The following is a 21,064-nucleotide window of genomic DNA, read 5'->3' as shown; positions in this document are numbered from 1 at the left end:
CGTGTGTGTGTGTTTGTATCATTTAGAGAAGCTCGGCAAATAACATCTTGGCAAACGTTCAAACTACAACTGTCACGTCCAGCTGCTGAGTAGAAGCAGGATGCTTGGGCTCAATGATGATCTTTATGCTGTCCAACAGGGTGCGGATGGATGGATTTATTTCTCTTAGTTTTATGATAACAGCTTATAGTCTTCTCAAACAGTAAATAAAACAATTCAATCAGGATTTCATAGATTGAACACTATTTGTAGAATTATAACTTCTACAGAAGTGTCCAAACTGCTTACATTTCGCTGTCAGTGCAGTTAAATTTGAATGCAGGATTGAAGTGTGTCTCCGACTGCAGCAGCTGCTCGGTGTACGTTCCAGCTGGTGAGGCCAATTATTACTTAACCCATAATACAATAAAACATTATGACACTGTTAGTGACTGAAAACACTACAAAACACTAATACCGGTAATGAGCAGGTGCTTCCCTGGTGCACATCCAGCTCTACGAGCCAGATATGCAGTGTGTGTGCTGTAGTGTAAATACACTAATTTGAGTACAGTGAACTCAACAGTGAGCTGTATACACCAGCAACGGTACCAGGTAGGATGTGAGGATTAAACGATGCTTAGTTGGTACTATATAGTTGGTAAGAGATCCAAGGTGTGCCAAGTAAATATCCCCCATGCAATTACACCAGGAGCAGCAGCCTGAACTGTTTCGCTACAAGGAAAGAATGTTGCAGAAGAGCCTGTGTCAGTTGTAGCTTCAGTTTCTTGTCTCCTGGTGTTGTCTTCTGCTGCTGTAGCCCATCTGATACATTCAGAGATGCTCTTCTGCATACTTTGGCTGTTATTCGTGGTTAAGTTGTTGTTGTCTTCTTATCTGCTCAAAGCAATCTGGCCATTCTCCTCAGACTTCGCTTTGCTAGGAGTTTCTGCAATCTAATTAGATATTTGGGTTAACAAGCGGCTAAGGGGATATGCTCACTCACAATGCTGTATTGAGTGTATATACTGTCGCTGTGAACCTAAAAGCTCAGGCAGCATTAAATCTGTTGTGTCCAAGAGTTTTACAATGGCTTGCTTTGTGGTTGACATCTGTGCTCCAGTTTTGTTGAGTGAAATTCATGCTCTTTATTTGTACAACAAGTGTCACTAAAAGCTGTTTAAGATGTTTGCTATTAGCTGCTTCCCAATCATGCCACCCTCCTGGCCAAATATGGTCCGCTCTGGCTCCAAAAAACCTACGATGGTTCTGGCCTTGAGGCTAAAACTGAGGCTTTAAAGGTGACTTCATGGGGAATTAGTCCATCTTTCATACAAAGTCTGTGTCTGATTTTTAATGCTGTGAGCACCACAAACATAATGACTTCCATCTTTATTCACCAGTGTGACAGCAGAGCAAGATCCATGCGTAATTAGAAACTAGGAAACAAGGTTACAAGGAGTAACACCATTTTGTGTCTCCTAAGGCCTGAAAGCTCACGTTTACGGACGGACTGATGAGAGTCGTTGCATCGCTGATGTTTGCGTTGCGGCGATGGTCTCGAACAATGCCACTGTGCTGCCATTCTCATTTCACCTAATTTTTTTTGTGCTTATAGGCAAAGACTGTAGGAATGCTTTCAACTTTTATGGTACAAAGTTGTGCCAAGAACGTTTTCCCCCGCTGCGTCTCTGAGGGGATTTCAAAGGGGAAAAGCAACACATGCTGTCATTCATGCCCTGCTCTTCAGATGGACCATTACGCTCATATCAGATCGGCACTTTTGATGTGCCGAGTGACAGAACAAAATAAATAGCGAGCACAAGGCTGTGAAAGATTTGCAATGCAGTGCGGTAATTAATGAAGGTCTATACCAATTAGGCGCCCATGATTGGTGTGTGAATATCAGTGCAGTCACGCAGGTTGGGGGACTCGGCGCAAAGTAACACCACTGTTTACTGAACACAAAGAGCAAATACAAGCGCTGGCAACTAGTGCGCTGCCAAGTGTAAATAGCTGGAATTTTAGGGAATTTATGACTAAAGTTCTGAAATTGACCTCCACAGTGAGACCAGCATACTTTTATTGGCTTGTGTTATTTGGCTTTCGGGCAAATAGCATTTCAAGGCCATTGAAACTAGAAGAGTTTGTGTGATTCATGTAAAACAGATCTGATCTAAATCTTATTTTTCAGCATTACAAGTCTTATTTTCTTTTATTTCTGATTTCAACTCATCAGGATTTGTAGCTTTTTACTTTTTACTACAAGGTTCTAAGATGCTGTTTTTTGTTTTGTTTTTAAATTAAGAGAAATTAGGCAACATTTTTGATATTTTACAAACCTAAACTATGAGTGGAATATTTTCCAGCTCTAATTTTATGTGGATTATTGTTCCAAAACTTGTGAAATCAAAATCCAAGTTACGGTGTTGCATGCCTCATTAAAAAGGTGATGATAGTTAACATTTTTTTGGATTTGGATTGTAAAAGAAGTGACTTTGCTGCACAGATGTTGCAAGGTCCTATTTAAATTCCAGTTGTGCAGCTTTCCAAACATCGAAACAATCAGGGTAACCGGATGGAAACAAACACTCACACAGGAAAAATGTCACTGCTTTTGGCCTACAGACGTATTTATCCCTGTTTTTAAACAGGTTCAGATTGTAATAATACCGTCCCCTTTGTTTTGCTGTTGCACAGCTCGACTTGGAGAGCAAACACTTCATTAATTGGATGGACTACATTAGGTAGTCGGTAATGAGGTGAATGTTTGAAGAAAAAAAGCGATTACGACACAAATGTTTGGTTTACTGATATATAATTATGCATTTATTGACAAGAATGATACAGGTCTGCTGCAGGTCAGGCCACCTAACAGGTGGGCGTCTTCAGTTTACTTGGCGGACCGCCGGGTCCTCTTGTCCCAGGAGAAGTTTGCTCCGTAGGATTTCACCCGTGGCTTTGAGGTCCTCTTGTCTGTTACGTCGTAGCTCCAACCTGAAAGAAAACATCAGAGTAAGTGATGGGGCTGATAACGTCACGTATGTTCCTTTTGGACAAGCTCCAACCACAATGAGGTGTTTTGTAGACATCAACGACCTGTGTGTAGTCAGAACAGCTCTAATCTCTTCGGTGCAATAAACAGAGTAAGCCCGTTTCCTTTGCTTGGTTTCAACAAACTTTCCCAGATGGTTCAATTCTGAGTCAAAAATGAACTTGATTAGAGCTCCACAGAAAACCACCTCATTTTGTTTTACTAAAACAGGGCTGTAGTCGATTGTCTAATGAGCTGGTTGGCCCATTAAAAGCATTCCTTTGATCTTTTATTAGTTGGTATAAGAAAGGTGCTTGGATCCCCACCATCACCATTTTTGGTTAAAAAGGTCAACTGGGAACACCAAATTAATTTTTTTAAAAGCAAAGTTACCTGAAAGAATCCGGTCACAGGTACATCTCTCCTCACAGTTTATACATCCCCTGATATATAAATAACTATATACTGTAAATGATTTACATGTTAAAATATGCAAACATGACCGTGGAAATAATGATGTTACCGCTCTGGATGGTCAGTTGTGTTAGATGCAGTAGCTGAGGTTGTTTTGACACCTGCACAGTTTAATCAAACTCTGGTTCGTTTCCGTGCGATTCGTTTGTGCAGATGTAAACACAGTAAACGCACTCAGGTGCAGTAAACGGCACCGAGACCCTTCAGAGGAGGTGGCCTCGGTCCACTTCCAAACAAACTCCAGAGTGGTTCATTTATGGTGAGAACGTGAACAACCCTGGATCCAACCCAAACAGCCTTCCCATAGCCCAGGTATGCTTTGCTTTCTGGGTCAGAAATACCAGAAACATGCAGATTACAAAACTGTAGCAACTAGCCATAAAATCAATGTAAAATCTCTGTTAAGTTTCCACTCGCATTCTTAGCATTTTGGTTAATTTTGTGGGGGCTTTTTATGTGAAAAGAACCCTAAAAATCACAAGAAAAGGACAAAAGCATACAAACTCAACTGATTCAGACCAGAAGAAATGAGTGTGTACACTGATCCATTTTAAGTCCAGATACATCATACATGGGGTTAATGCCACAAAACTACTGACAACACAACTCTAAACACCACCAGCAGTATGTAACAATGAACCACTGCCTGTCCAACAGTCTGCTCACTGCACTGCTGAGAGTTATTTGTCTTGCAGCCAGAAACAAATGACAAAATCCAGATAAAAACTATTTACGTGGTTGGTGAGTCAATACATGGAGATTGTACGTATCATAAAATCGATGTGCCTGTTTGTAGAGGACTACTGAGTGGTGAGACTTATTTCTCTACTTCTTTGTTACAGTGTTTTGTCACTTTTAAAATGATGAAACAGATATATTGTTTAACCAAAGGCTGAAAAATTCTTTACCATTTTTCTCTGCAAAAGCAATGGCATCTTCCTTGGAGGAGAATGACAGCACCATATTGGACAAGGGATCAGCTCTAAAATAGAAACACAAGGCATTAGAATCCAAAATTCAACAACTGTGTGCAGAGGTTCTATAATGTCAGTTTATGTGCTGTAGGAATCAGGAGGTGGAAGGTTCTTACGTTGAGGACCAGCCCATCAGTGGGTTCTCCCAGCGCTCTCTAGTATCAAAATCCATCTTCCACTTTTTGGTGGTGTTCACGCCGGACTGCATGGCTGTCCTGGCTGGCACAAAGATGTGAACCTTACGAGTTTTGATGTGCTCCTCTGGGACTCCTGTCAGAGTGGTGATGTCCTAAAGGACACAGAAATTAAACACAATAAACTTTAGGTAACAAAGTAAATAAACTAACAAAACACCAGGATAAAAATCTAAACTAGGAGAGTGCTTCTAATTTCTAAAGTGTCGCCTCATTTGACCTCATATGACTATCCAGCATTACAACTGATGTCACGCACCAATTACTACTTGTGTTCTGCAAGTCACTTGTAATAAACAATGTGAAAACAACCCCTCAAATGCTCCTTTTCATGTATGCTTGTGTAACAACTCCCTCCCAACAGAAGCGTGGTTTACAGCCTTTGGTTGGTGGAGATGTGAGATGACTGAACACAAATGTGCTGCAAATCCTGTTGGTTAGCCAGGTCTTCCTATTGATTATCAGCTGTGATGTTTTGATGCATGCTCAATCATCCAGGTAAGTAAACCTCCAAAAGTTGATTCTGTTCTCCCAGCGTTTTGTGGGAGAAACGTTTTGTCACTCACTCCCAGCCCATTGTTCCTTCAGTGGTGCTGGTTTCAGTCATTATGCAAATGTACTGTTTATAAACCTGCAGGCAGCTGAGACTGAAGAAGTCACTTGGATGAGTGACGAAACGTTTCTTCCACAAAACGTTACGTCCAGATGAACAGAATCAACTTTTGGAGAACTGTGATGTTTCACTGTTAACTGGCAACTGTGTGACAGTTTAAGCTATGCAATGAAATACTTTCTCTTGGGATTCAATTAATTACAATTACTATAACTACACAGTAGTAGTAATCACACTGGTTACTGATGGTGTTCTGCATATTCCAGATGCTGACTTACAACTTTCCAAACTGGAAATGCAAAACGTTCATCTTCATATTAGAAGTTGTGCCTTTTAACAACCAGAGCCTGATTTTTTAAGAAGATGACAGACTGTGAAACTTCCAGCAGACAAGTTGCACAGAGTAAATGAAAAGCTACAGAGAGATGGACAGCTGCCATGTTTTAAAGGGTCAAACTTTTACTTTGTGAAGATTGCAGCCCCTTCAATCTTCACCTTAGCAAATGGGAAGATATCTGTGCATCACATGTACCGCTTCACAAACAATTTCACCAATTGGATCCCACTCGGTCAATGGCCAGCCTCTAGGCCTTCATGACTTTGGCTTTAACAATTGATTTCACAGTGACTCATAACCAGTTGGGGAATGCACATTTTCTCTATTTACCAGTTGCTGCCCAGCAGTCGCCAACTGAGCTCTAGGCCTGTGTGACTAAGACTGAAAACTCTGGCAATTACAGATTTACAAGAAATTAATAAATAATTTCCATTTATTAAAAAAAAAAAACAACAACCCAAAACCCAACAACATATTTTTGGTTGCCAGCAGTCCACATGAAGTGTTCTACTTTGATTAGATTATTCATGACTTCTTCTCTCCTTGCGAACATTAGGAGTTCATGCGAAACGTAAGCTTTTCTCAAAGAAAACACTTGATGTCAGCCTGCAGATATAAAAAAAATACAACTTTAGCAACATGTTTTAAGAGCTCAATGTCAGGAGAACAGAGGTCAGGAAAATGTTTGATGGCCATAAAAGTTACTTATGTAATCAAATGTTTCATGTTTTATATTTTTGTACTTCACATCAATCTCTTAGATTTATTCCCACTGTAAAATATTAAGGTGGAAAAAGGGGGTTCAGTACATCTTTGATGTCAAAGAACAATAAAACACAAAAAAGTCTGCGAATTGAATACTTTTTTTTTTAACTTTGTTTTATAGGTGCCATAAAACAAGCTAAAGTTTGGGTTGTTACTGGCAGCAGGGGTGTGAATAACTATCCCTGAATCTTTCCTCAGCTTTAACCTGTCTGCATTGGTTTGGATATGTTACTAAGTCAAATATACAGGTGTACCATTTCAATGTTAAATAGTAACAAAATTTGTGATTACATCACATATATTGTTAATTTGAAAAGAGATTTAAAAACAAGTATTTCACATGTAAAAGAAAAATAGAAACAAAATAACTATTTTTAATGCTTTTTATTAAAAACGAATTAATTTGCCTTCATTACCTTTACTATCGTTCTCTTTTACACCAATACCACAACAAACAGTTGTTTAATGTGTGTAAAGAGTATATATTAGAGCCTTAAATAGTTCAAATTTTCTTTTTAATTACTCTGAATAATAGAAATCAAGGTGTACTCCTACAACTGTGACAGGATGGAGTTTTATTCTATTTTTTCCCATGTTTTTGTTGTAGTTCTGCATTTTCTATTTATTTTTTGTTTTTTAAATAACATTTTTTGCAGATGTTGACATTAACAAAAAGTCACCATTACTTGTATATATAGCAAATCTCTCTTGGCTTGATTTTTTCATGAATACATTGCCAAGAAAATACACAAAGGTGCATGAATGTACTTGTTGCTGTGTAGGTCTGGACTTTGTCTGCAGTGGTACTGGTTCTTGGGCGTACGCACACTTTGAAAAGGTCAATCGTGAAGTTAGAGAACAAAAAAATGTAAAATATAAAACAAGAAATATAATGGCCATCTCTGAAATTAATTCCTAATCCTCAATTAGTTGCAGACCTTCATGAAGTAGGACAGCACGACAATTGGATGAGGAAGGGTCTGTGGGTGCACTGAATGCATATTCCTGAGCAACTGGAGCCCCTTGGAGCTCCTATCAAAGATCTGGTCCAATTCTTCAGGGAATTAGCAAACAAGCAATGGGAAGTCGGCGACAAAACACAGATGAACCTCCCAGCACGCAGGCAGCAGCCACCCAAGACTGAGGGCTTTCCAGGGAGCTTTCCTTTCAATACAAGAATTTTACACATTTCAATGGCCATTACAACTTCAAAGAATCAAATTTTCATCATTGTCTGTCATCTGCCAGTTGATTTGTAGAAAGGGGTCATTTTGCATGAACTCCACACAAAAGCCCGTCTTCCTCTTGGCAAAGGAGCTTCCAATGGTATTTAAGCCTAGTAAATTACAGGTCCAACTGCTAAACTACTGCTTGTTTCAGTGAAACATCTTTTGCCATGCAATCATAAACAAGATCTGAACATTGAAAAGATCGTTAAAATGAAAGGGAAAAGACGAACAAAAGGGGGGAGGAAAAAAACCGTCACAAGTGCTTGGTAATTATTTCCGGCTGCCCTATCTACTTAACCCGAACAATTCCTTCTTGTCACAAAGAGGAAGAAAACATGTTCTCTTCACCCAGAGGGGGTAATGGTTCATGACACAATAACACACAAGACAGTGTTAAACAGCAAGAAAATAAGATGAAGGGTTTCTCCTTTTTTTTTCTTCCAGCAGGTGATCAAAAATGCTTTAAAATGCCTGCACGTTGTAACTTTTTATTTCCAAAAGGCTATGCTCCAAAGGTTTCTCTATTCTAAAAGAGCATTAAGAAAAACTTGCAGAGTTTTATAAAACGTGGAATTCCTGGTCTGTTCTAGGCGATTGAACCCATTACGTCCCTCTTTGAGACACATTAGAAATAACACTCTTGGGATCAGCAGGCCACACTATAGTTACATGTAACTATTGTGAAAAATACGTGACATATATGGTAAATTGTTGCAATAATTTCTCCAGATGTAGCACAACCTAAGGTTGGGTGTGGATGAGTACAAAAAGGGAGAATGTGTCAAAACAAACGCTCTAAATCACTGAAAAACCTCTGCTTGCTTATTTGGCATTGTTTGCAAAAATACAAGTCTAGACTTCTGATATTTGCATGCATTACTCTGAAAGCTTGGAGGGTTATCGGCATAACAAGCTCACCCACAATACCCAGATTCACAAAAGGAACGATTGTGGCTGGAATGCAGTGTGTTCCCAGGAAGACTAGAGAGGACCGTCACAAAAGGAAAACCCACACGGTGGGCACTTTTTCTTCTGCCATGTACAGGAAGCGAAATGAGAACTATCAAGTTTGACACTATTCACAGGGCCTTAACGGGACCCTACAATACCTGGCTGGGCAGACAGAATGCAGGGCTTAACAAAGAGGGGGGGTAATGGCTGGCAAAATCTCCGTCACGTGAAAGCGTGTCGATATTTCTGACACCTCCAGGCTACGTGCCAAATAAAGAGCACAGGGGCTTGTCGCTGTGGGGCCACTGGGCCCACCAGAATGCTGAAAGCTAGTACCCCTAATTCTCCAACAGAGAACTGGGATGGAAATTTTTGGTGTAAACAAGACAGAAATCTCAGTCTGCTTAAGTCTGGTGGAAAAACTGTAGGAAGCGGTGAGATACCAAAGAAAGAAAATGATAAAGAATAGTTTTATAGAGGGAAGCTGGATGCCCAAATACCTCCAAATTAAACATTTGTGAAATGTACTGTTTTTATTAATTAGTGCAGCATCCATTCAAATAAAGTATAACCCAGGTTATTTATGTAGCTCCACTTTACTGATGTCCACTCTAACACATGAAGGCAATCATTCATTTCTTGAAACGAGGCCACCTTTACATTCGCTAAATGTGTGCGTGCCTGTCTGTTCAGTCTTGGGAACTGCTCATCCAAACAACATGAGAGAATGAAGTCATATATCACAGGAAACCAAACATAACACATAAATAAATGTCCATCTGTCTTTGTGGAAATCAGTTTGAGTTTTAGATCAAAGTGACAACATTTCTGGCTGGCCCACCTCCTTTTAAAGGCCTGTTTGAGGGTGAAGTCTTGGCTTTCGGGTTAAAGTCACAACTAGGTTTAGGTTAGGGTACAGGTTTGGCCATTAGTTGTGATGGTTGACATTTAAGATGTGTGAGACTTGGGGATGAATAACTATCAATCAAAATGCTCACAAATATAGATGAACACACATTTATATTTGTGGCTCTCCCAGCACTCACACACTGTGGGGAGCAGACAGCTGTTGCTCAGAAGGAAATGCAGATAGCAGAACAACTTTGACCCAAAATATGAAAAGCACTCCTTCAAACAACCTCAAACCTGATTCTTTACTCATTCGGGTCCAATCAAGACTGACACAGTTTAGATAAACTGTTGTCTAGACAGGTGATTAACAGACCAGACAGATTTCTGAAAATATATCAGTGGGGTCTTATTTCTTTCAACTGTCATAATACAAAAGTGGCTTACCTGTTGTAAATAACCTACAGTGTTGCTTGTGATCAAAATATTGAATATTTTAAATACAAAGACTTGCAATGTCTATCTTCCTGACAAAGGAATCTACTGGTCTAATTTCCATTTATTTTCATCTCCTTCTTTGGTCATTGATGATCAGTTCATGTTTGAAGGAGATGAACCAGAACCAAATGTGCACCTGGAAGTCCAGTTTGGACAACAGATACTTGAGTTTGAAGGTTTATCATATATCAGCAGCCTGCATAGTAGTGAATAATTTATAGAAGCAGTACGTAAAAACTTTGGAGAATTATTATGGTGTTAGTTCTTTTATTTTAGCTTCAAGAAATACAGAGTTCACCTTCAAAACTAATATACAGGGATGTGTGTTTATGCATTAAATATCTATATTCAAGAAGCTTGTACACCAGTCAAAGATGTTTCTTTGCGTAAACTGACTTGCAACGACTGGTATAACTGCCTCAAAGTCTTTAAACCTGGCACGCTGAGATGACAGCTCTATTCTCAAAGCCATCTTCAATCAGACTCAGTTATTTTTCCAAATATAGAAACCAGTCGCCAATGAAGACAAAGACTACAGCCTATTTTAATTGCTGAAGAAGTCAAGATGCCGGGTGTGGATGTCTGTTTCTCCAAGTGTTCTTCCAGCCTCCACTCTTCCCATATTGTTTAACCGATCTTGTCAGCTTCAGATGATTTGCAGGTGAATGTCTACATTTCCTGCAGTTCATTTCCCACAGTTTATACAAAGGGATATAAAACCCACCTTTGCCTGCTCTGTGATATAAAATGTGTTTTTCAAATTATTCCTGATATTATCTGCAGATCTAATCCAAACACAATAAAGGTTTAAGGATTTTTGTGGTATACATTGCATTTCTGAAAAGGTAATGAAAGAGATCAAATGTATTTTACCCTAAAAAGTGGTTGCCAAAAAGATTTAAAAAAAAAAAAAAGAAAAAAAAAAGAAAAGAAAGAATATTGAAATCAGTTTGTGAAGAATGTTTGAGAAAATGTCCAAGTAAAGCAATATAAATCATAAATTTTATGATTTATTTTATTCATCTAATTCCATTTTGATGAAAATATCTACTGCTTGGAACACAGACTAGCTCTTTATGCTGCAGAGTACCCAGGTTTGGCAAAGAATTAAAAACAGGTGCATATAAAGACCTTCTGTTTAATCACTCAGTGAACTAATTGCCCCTGTCTTTTCACTTAATCACTGGATACTCCCACTGGGTACTAAAAAAATATTTATTTAAACATAAAATAAAGGAATGCCACATCTGTTCTTACAATGATCCAGGACGACTTGGTTATCAGTTATGAGAATGATCAGCTCTCCAATAAACCAGATAGGTGAGAAAACGTGGAGAACAGGATGGATACAGATGATTGATTTCAGGGTTTCAGCCAGAGTACAATAAGGCCAGTAGCATATATGGCCTTACGTGACCCCCACAAGGCTGCAGTTGTAGCTGGGTTGTTTTGCATGAGCCATGATACTTTACCTGTTCAGCTCATATATAAACATTATCTGCCACTCTTCTGCTGGCATATACAGCACTCTTCTTTCGATTTTATCTTCCAAGGAGTCATTTTTCAAAGTAATCCTGAGCAAAAGTTGTCCAGACTTTCTGAAGTCTTTATAAGTTTTCCTTTAGAGATTGGTTCCTTTTTCAATCAATTTCAGTCAGGTCTTTGTTAACATTGGACACTGACCTATGAATCATCCATAAATGAGCATTCAACATACTCAGCGTTTCCAAAATTTCTAACTGCCAACAATAACGTGGAGCTGCTGGTATCAAATGATCAAGTTTGATGGTGTTGAGCTTTTACACTCTGTGCTCTCTGGTCACTACCCTGTGGCTCCTCAACCGTACTGGCAAGTTTGGGAAGTTTGGAGGACAGGTCAGCACTTTGGGCTTTTTGTCATGTTTAATGCATCTAGGATGGAACCACAAGAATGCCAGGACCAAAGTTTCCCCAGCAGAACATTGCAGTGCAATGAGATAATCGCTGTTATTCACTTCACCTGTCCTGGTCTTAATGTTGTGGTTAACTGGTTAATGTCTGTTCCCCTAAACAGCCCTGCTCACATTACTACTGGCGTGCTGTTTTTTTAGACTTGTTAAGGTTTCCAGTTCTCAGCTGAAGTACACAGTGTGTTTTCCAGTTAGTACAGTAACCAAGCAAACAGACAAACAAGCAAACAAAGGATGACTAGCTCTGGCAGAACATTTCTAGCGTCACCGTCACATTTTTATAGACACCGGGGCTGCCACCACACAAATAAGCTCATCATAGGATGTATACCTGTATGCCAAATCTATAACTTGGCACCCAGAGGGGTCAAAAGGTCACCAAAGCTGAATCATGTTGAGTCAGCATGTGCCGAAAGCCCAAACACATCGCCCCTAACGCCCCACTGTCCAGCCTACACCCAGACCAAGAGCCTCACTCATCAGCCTCGGCCGGTTCCCACCTTCAGACGTCTTTGAAGTGGAAAAAGTGTGCCAATTACTGACTGGACACTGGGGGCATCTCTAATAGAAACAAATATTATGCTGCTTGCTCATGTGTGGGAGTGGTTCAACATTGGAGAACAAGAAGCAGCTGGTATATGAAAGTCATCTTGTATTTCACATTACACATACTGGTAAAGAGAGGAGAGAGGAGGGGTCATTTATGAATATTTTGGATGCAGACACACTTGTTTGTCTGAGCATCTCAAATGTCATTTTATAATAAAACAATTTATAAATAAACCCAAACTATGAAAATGCGTCAAGCAAAGACTTGCCCCATTTCAACTGAATCTTACTGTGAGTTGTGAGTATCTTTTTAAGTTTCAAAATCTTAGTGGAGTACAAGTTTGTGAGGAAAAACAATTACTTAAAGCTATAAGACAGAGCAACACTATTTAAGCATCATTTCCTAGAGCATGTTAAGGCTCTGACTCTGGGGGGTGGGGGGTGGGGTGGGGGGGGGGTTAATCGTCTGGCACCTCACATTTTATGAATACCAAAAGCAGCTTGCAAAATTACAAAAAGAGCTGGTAGCTTACAAGTAATGAATAAATTGAAGTGTTGTCAAACAGAAGTAGCAATCCTTTTTCATCCAATCTGCAAACACAACACTTAGCAGTTGGACACTTCCTAAAACTCCCCAGCTGAGGAGTCCTCTTCAGAGAGTTAGTCTATGGAAGAGAGTGCTAATGAATGAAATGCTATTTAGTTGATGATACATAATAAAACCTCTTGTCTGCCATTCATCAAAGACCAACATCCTCTCAGCCACTACTTCAAACTTGAGCAGAGATTTTTTTTTTTCGTACAAGTGCGCCATGTAAGAGGGCAAGCAGACAAAACAGATACTTAAATTGTCTATGTGCAAAAGAAGGAGGAAGGCTGGAAGAGGAGGGAAGGGAGGGAAAAGCGGGTTGATGGGGTGGTGAATGTGGTCTGCTCCACTGTAGGTCACTCTGTCTCTGAGGCTCGACAGAGGATATTCACGCCTGTACTGCAGACTTAAAGTGGTGGTGCTCAATGTCCTCATAGCTAGAATGGCAGTTTTTGTGGGTTTTAGTTTTTTGTTTCTCCCCCATTTCCCAAGTGTGTGTGTGTTGTGGGGGGATTATGGTGGTGATTGAAGGGATTTTGACACTTGCAAAACAATTATTTTGTATCAGGGAGTCCGACAGTGAAAATAAATTCTAATGTTTCAACTACAAGATCGTTCAATCTGATTTCAATTTCTGTCTTTAAAAACAACCGACAACAGGCTTTTAGACTCATCTATCTTACCGCAATAGAACCCCACATCTTTTAGCCAGATGTGATGTCACATCTTGCCAAGCAAATGCTGTTCTCTAAATTATATAAATAAATAAAGAAATCCAAAAACTTATCAAACGTAAACATGCCAAACATCGAGTGAACATACCTACACTCTCCTCTTGCCGTCGTCATTCCGCCTTTTCACTCAATTCCCCACGGTCTAATAACTGTCCTTCTCTGGCTAATAAAACCCCAGTGCCTTTAGAGAACTCTATAACAAGGCTTCACAAGCGCTTTAAGATTATGGTGTTGCCTTTATGTGGACAGAGAGAGCGCGTTTGGCCACAGCTGAAAGAGAAGTAAACGTTCTGTTTGCAAGACTCAAGCGTTAGTGAGAGATATTGTATTGCATATTGAAGCAGCTGTTATGGTTATAACCACAGTTGTTTGTGCAAAGGACCAGAGAGTAAAGCAAAAAGGCCTGACTCTAATTGACTGCGGTTGTAGACATTCCGTGTAAAGCTGTGTATCACTGGCCAGCCAGTCGGACACTGGGAGCTGCCCAGCATGCTTAATCAAACAGTAATTACAAACAAAAGCAGGTCGGCATGGGCACGCCGGGGAACAGCTACGGGCACTGGTGGACCATCACGCACGTCCTTTTCTTTGGCATCATTTCTGAAAATCAGCCAATGGCCCAGAAATTTTGCTCATAAAAGTCAAACTTAGAGCTTTAAATGTGGGGAAAAAGTTGAAAACACTCAAATCCTACAAAACCTACCTAAAGAAGTTTACAGTCAACCCTAAAATCAAAATCATCTCCTCTGCAAAGACTTTACTGTAAGTAAGGCTCTGTAACATATCAAAATGCTATTTCAATTACAAATTTCGCTTTCAATTACTATTTAAGCTAAAAAAGAAAGAAAAAAGAAAATGCAAATACTGTTTCAAGATGATGCCTTTGCTTGATTCTTTTTTCCTCCCATACATCTAGTGTAAAAAAAAAAAAAAGCACTTTTTTTTATACTCAATAAATCTTTTGATTTTGTGTTTTCTCAAGTCTAAAATGTGAATGACTGTAATAGGCATGGCATTATTAAATTGTTTGTTCTGCTTGGTCAGCAGTTTAAAACCCAGCTACTTTACTTATTGTCATATAAGATGAACAACAGAAGCAGATCGTCATACTGTTTTTTTTTACAATTACTCTTAACTTGGAAAAAAAAACCCACGCAATTTTAGTGAATGACACTTAGAAAGGCAGTTTCAGAAAAGCAGTTGGACTTATCCCTGTCAGTATAAAAACTTTCTGTGACTAATCAGTACTTAAAACTTTTTTCTGTCTGCCGTCCAAATCACTTTAAATGTCCTTTTCCCTGATTTTTGACCCAGCAGGAGATTCTAAATTCGTCTGTAATGGAGATGGCCAAACACAATGTAGAGATCCATGTTCTTGTAAAGTCTGCATTTTCTGGACACACGAGAACTAAGGACAAGATAATGAGTATCAGACAAATGTTCATGCAGAGTTTTTGGAGTGAATTCAAAATATCATTTGCCCAGACCAAAATGCAATATCATCTGAAAGAGGTTATTCAGAAATGTTCACTACACAACGAGCAGCACTCCACTTTCTCCTCAGGCTGGTCGAGAGAGACGGCGTGCAAACCCTGAATAACCTCTCAGTGGATCGAGATCTTTCTTTGATTGGTCAAACCAGAAAGCAATTCACACTTATTGACAGCCTGATGAATGACTAGCGTGCTGACATATGCTGAATGCCCAAAAGGGAGAGTGCTCTCAATGCCCTCTACCACGTGAGACGGAGGCCACTGTACTGTAAACAGCTGAGGGCCTCTCTTTTCGGCCTGTCTGGGTGAACATTAGAGTACTTCCTCTCATCGCCAGTAACAGCATGCTACAAAGGAACCTCTGTGGCCAACAACACTGAAGTGGCCACTGTCTTTTTCGTGAGTCTCAGGGTGTCTCACAAACTTTTTTCCATGCTAGTTTCTTTTCTTTCACCCCCCCAACACACACACACACACACACATTTTTTAGAGGCCCTTTTTTTCCTCTCCTCTGCTGTGCCTCTCTGTGGCCCCTACTGAGAGGACAGAGACAGACACTCCGCCCAGCCAAAGGTTTGTCTGCCAGTATGGCCAGCTTTGGTCTGGGACAAAAGCACACTGACGCTGCCCATACTGCTCCCCCGCCCCAAAACAAGTCCACAACAGACTCCCACATTCTCCCCAAACTCACTCTTTCTCCGTAACCTTCTAATTCAACTTCCTATGACAAAGCAGTAATGTCAAAGATCAGTCTTTGTTTTGTACAGTTGGTGAGTTGTTAACCACTTCAAATGCTTGGTTATCACTGTTTAGACTATAGTTCAGCACTTAATGCTAAAAAAAAAAAAAGATTAAAGCGAAACAGAGCTATACCACATCCTAGAAAAGTAATTCAGTAAAGTAACCGTTGCCTGGTCAACTAGCTTCTCTCTGACTGGGGCTTGATTTAAAAGGAACAGTTCCTTTTGGAGCAACAGTGTGCACCCAAAACAGACCAGTCATAGACACCATGTAAAAGAAGAAAAAAGAAGAACAGGGCTTTAATCTTTCAGCATCTTTAAGTAATCACATTGAAAGTTGGCTTTCTGAAATTGCTTTCATAGAGATTACGCAAGTCAGAAACTAGGCCAGAAACTGTAGACAGAAATGATAAGAGATTTGAGAAATCCTAAATGTCAGATTACATTTTCTTGCCCTTGTGTATTTGTGGACCCAGAAATCCATTTTCATCGCTCTTAAAAACTACAAAAAAAACCCCAAACAAACAAACAAACAAAAACAGACTTCACCATTTGCCCAAGCTAACCCTGATGAATTTTCTTAATTTGCCTTACTAACAATCCAAATTCAAAGAGGTTGCAACACAGATGTGCTGCTAAACTGTTTCTACACATTACTTCCCTCACTTGTAACCTGGTTTCGTGTGTGCATGTGTAAACATCAAATTCTAATTTGGATAATACCACTCCATGAAGCTTTTTGTGGTTACAGAAAGCGCTGTGAAAAGTCCTGATAAACTGTTTGCAGCGACTTCAGCAAATGTCCCAAACCAGCATTGGGCACTACAGGCACATAATACTGCCTACTTTGCAGGTCAATGTATGACACAGAAAACAACATTTATCGTTCTGCTGCATCGATTTAGAAAATTCTGTTATCACCCAGCTGCATTAGGAGCCATCCTAATGCAGCTGCGTACTTTACTGAATGAAGGCAGAGTAGATGAAGTCGACAAGTCTAGACAAAATCATTTTGTTGGGCATATGCTACCAACAAAACAGGCTGACTCGGGCCTGTCTGTTCTAAATTTACATTGAAAGAGTAACACAAACCAAGCATTATGAAATATTTCTGTCACGACAGGCAATAAAACTATTATGCAAAGCATCTGATAACTGCTGATGCCAAACAAAGAGCCCTCAAACAACTGATGAATCTGTGAAACTTCAGAAAGAGCAAAAGAAATCACGTGTTACTGTTAATGATCACAGTAATCAGTCACTACTGACCCAGGCAAATGTTCAAGCAGGGAGGTACTGGCAGGGAAGCTGATATAAAACACATACTGCACATGGTATGGCAATACTTTACTATAGTGCCCCCATTTTTTGACTGAGTATTTGAAAGCACCAGAGACTATAGTTTTTGTTATCATTAACAAAATAATTTTGCACTATTCTGTGAGATATTTTTATGATTTACTGTATCCACATTTATATCATTGGGGCATTCATAATGTAAAACCCCCCCAAAACTATACATTGTAAATGGACTGAGTGAAGATAACTGCATTACAGTGCGTGAATATTACTCCACTTCTCGTGTTAGAAAAAATTCCATTTCCTCAGCCATTCAAATAGTTGTAGCCACTTCTTTCATGAACTGGCATTTAAACCTAGAAGGACTGTGAGGATAGGAATAATCAGAGCTGTGAACTGAACTACAAATGATGATATTCGTCATCACTTTCATATTGTTACAAAAGCCTACTGTCTAGGACAAGTTCAGTTTGGCAGCAGATGACAAAATTTTTTAACAGTTTTTTTCCCCCAGCAGAATAATTGGAAGACAGAAGATCAGATAAACACCGATGTACAACACAGATTGAGCAGGGATGAATTCTTACCAATTTCTCATCAACTGTAATAAGCTGTGTATCTTGTCCTGGTTTCTCTGCCAGTCTCAGTGTTGATGTGCTTGTAGACCTGGGAAAAAAATTTAATTGTGATTACAAGCTAAGCACAAAGCACCAAAAGTACACAAGTGACAAAGAAATTACACAAACAAGTTAAGCTCTGGAAATGCTGACGATCTTGGAGGAGGCGGTGGGATGGGGGTACAGTGAAAAGGAAGCGACAAGGAGGGAATCCCCCCCGCCACTTATTAGTTCTGTCTAGTGAATCTCTGGCAGACTCTCGCTCTCATCCTAATGACAGGACGTGCTTAATGTTGGCTGTAGTCAACTGTCAGGCGAGGACTGTGAGGCTCTTTGTCAAAGTGCAGCCGTGCCCCATCACAAAACGGCAACGTGCCATCACAGAATGGCACGTTCCATATATTCATAATTTTGTATTTATTTCAAATGAATGTTAAGATTTCACTACAGTCTCAGGTCTGATTTTTTCAATAAAAACTGATTTTTAAAAAAGAAAAGACGAATATAGTTTCAGGTGTAATCATTGCACAGCTTAATCACATGAATAAAGTCCTACTCTGCATTTTTCCTGGCATTGAACGAGCTTTGGGGAGTAACTACACATGGGAGTATTCGCGATGACAACATACAGATAAAGCAATGATTCTTATTCCTTATTTAACCAAAATCTGCACACTTTCCTTTGATTTCTGACCATTTAAATAAAAATGTATATCATGTGTCTGTAAATAAAACCCAAAACTGGTTTAAGAATGAAACAGAGTAGTTCTCCCATTGTTTTAGATTTAAGATTTTAAATATTTAACACTTTTTAATGCATGGTAAAAGGCAGTTTTTTCCCTTTCTTTTTTTTTTTTACCTCATCCACCCACTTCACCTCTGAATCTGTTTAACTGTGAGCTCAGCTCTGTGTGTAAAACCACACACAGAAATCACACATTTAAACAACAACAACAAACAAACAAACAAAAAAAACAACAACAACAAACCACACAATCAAGGTGAACCTGAGAGCAGGGGAGACAAAAGTAGCAAAACCCATCAATGACTGAAAAACACAGCATAGATGACTGGGTATACATTTGCTTTTTCCTTTTCGCCCTTTGGCTTTCATTTAACTGTTATCCCTGTCAGTTTCTTGGGGTAATAGGATGCTTCCTCATCAACATGGCTGAGGAAATACTGCGATTTATCCAATCACTCATCTGACTTTTAGATTACTTCAGATTTTGCCAAGAAAATACTGTGCAAGTCAATGATTTCTTATTATCTCCATCTTTCCAGACTCTATAAAACAAAATAAATGTCTTATTTCATTTTCAACATGGTTACACTACATATTCTAATCTGGTATCTATTAATAACCTCAGCTAATGCACTGCACATAATGCCATTGTGTGAATAATAAAAGTTGTAAAAGCATGCATCGTATTATTTCTCTCTTTAAAAACTCCCAAAGGAGACAGTAACTGTGAATACAACTGTCAACTGTTGTAACAGCTTACAGAATCATTTCTGATGATGTAAAAATCCAATGGCATTTATCAATGACAATGGTGAATTTTTAATCAGTTGTGCAACATCAATTCTGCTCTGACTAAATGTTAAAAAAAATGTGATGAACAACTGAAAGTCTATATTCTTCTTCTTTCAGCTAAAGGGGGATTTAATTTAAAGATCGTCAACATCTTCAACTGCCACTTCCAGCTCAGCCTCCTCGCTTTCTCATTCAAGATTTTAGAGGAAGACTTGTAGGAAATGATTAAAAAGAAATGCCGATCTCCCCCTCTTTCTCTCATTCATTCCCCCTGTCCTATTTTTAAAAAAAAAAAAAAAATGACAAAGGATGAACTGAAGCTCTGCCATCACGTAATGTCGCATACTGCTGTTTCTGATGTCATTTAAGAAAAAAAAAAAAAAGAAAAAAGAAATGCCGATGACTGCCAGGCAAGCCATCAATTAGCGACCATCGCATTTAACTGTCCTTACTAACCGGAAATATGAATGCGGAAAATATTGTTGTATTTAAGTATTTAAGTATTTATAATATGGAGGTACTCTTTTAAAGTGTCACAAAACCCAGTAACTGTGGCAAATAACTGTGTGGTAAAAAGTGGCAAAAAACACATAGTGGAGCAGCACGGGGGTCAGTTTGTTTAAAATCCTTCCACAAACACAGGTAACTTTTCTTGGTGTTAGTATCGTTGGGGTCTGGTGGCTACATGAATACCTCAAACTATAACTTGCAGATTTGTTACTGCGAGAGAAGCACTGTATTCTATCAATAGCAGTGAATTACTTTCATGCTAATTGTTAGCTTCCAGGCTCCCTACAGCTGATTGTAAGGTTAGCTGTCGGCTGAGTCACTTATTTAATAAAGTTGTCTCGGTCTGGTATGTAGCACGTGCTGTGCAGACCAGTGAGCATCATTTAATTGTGTTAGCTTTTAAACTGATTTCTAGCTCGCCCTAGCATTAGCCAATTAGCTGGGCAAGCAAGTGCTGTAAGGACAATGACATTATCTACAAGCCCAGTGTACTACAAGATAAAAACGTGCAGGCGCTGACGTTGTTTAGTGTATAAAGTCTTCCACGTTAGGTGCGAAACCTCTATTTTGAAAAGAGAAAAAGAAAAATCTTCATTAAAGTGCTCTGCCGCTGACAAGCTAACAGACACACGGCTTCTGTGCTGTAGTCGACTTGGGAGTTAAATAATTCAAACAAACTCAGCTCAGAGTATCAAGTGCGAACAGAAACCTGATAAACAATTAATATGAAATTACCTGATAGGATTCAAGAACATTTTAGAAGCTGCATTAAAAGCAGACAAACGTCCCAATCCGAGAAGTGACATTGAGGACGCCATGATTGTTGTCAACGATGACGTACGGTAACCGCAAAGGAACAAACAGTACGCGCGGGTGGCGGAGACAGCTGGTACATGAAGGACTTTGCCAACCGAATTTTTGGATGTGTCACATAGCACACCAAGGGACGCCCAGACATCTACTTACGCCAGTGCTCTCTTATATAACAAAGAACAATTATTTTGGTGTAAATAGAAGGAAACCCCGCACGCTGAGAAGAATTTCAATTTGCTTGTGCTTCATGTCTACTCACTGAAGTTTATATGTTTGTCTTTTTTCTGCCCGTTTTCTTATGCTTTGTCTGATGACAGCTTAAAAAACGGAGCAATTT

The 21,064-nt window shown here is 39.3% G+C and overlaps 1 protein-coding gene across 1 annotated transcript; it reads right to left on the bottom strand.

The window, feature by feature from the left end:
• Positions 1-2,780: 2,780 nt before the first annotated feature.
• On the bottom strand, positions 2,781-20,798 carry ndufs4 (NADH:ubiquinone oxidoreductase subunit S4). Its single transcript, XM_005924446.2, has 5 exons — positions 20,650-20,798; positions 17,838-17,916; positions 4,578-4,750; positions 4,396-4,469; positions 2,781-2,976 (listed from the first exon to the last, which is right to left on the bottom strand). The coding sequence occupies exons 1-5, from the start codon at positions 20,730-20,732 to the stop codon at positions 2,873-2,875; spliced, it is 513 nt and encodes a 170-aa protein (XP_005924508.1). The 5' UTR covers positions 20,733-20,798; the 3' UTR covers positions 2,781-2,872.
• Between the last annotated feature and the right edge of the window lie 266 nt (positions 20,799-21,064).

Source organism: Haplochromis burtoni, unplaced genomic scaffold (genome assembly GCF_018398535.1).
Source record: "Haplochromis burtoni strain Fernald_Lab_line unplaced genomic scaffold, NCSU_Asbu1 Contig_54, whole genome shotgun sequence".
In the NCBI taxonomy this organism is placed as follows: Eukaryota; Metazoa; Chordata; class Actinopteri; order Cichliformes; family Cichlidae; genus Haplochromis; species Haplochromis burtoni.
This window is presented reverse-complemented; position numbering and strand designations above follow the sequence as displayed.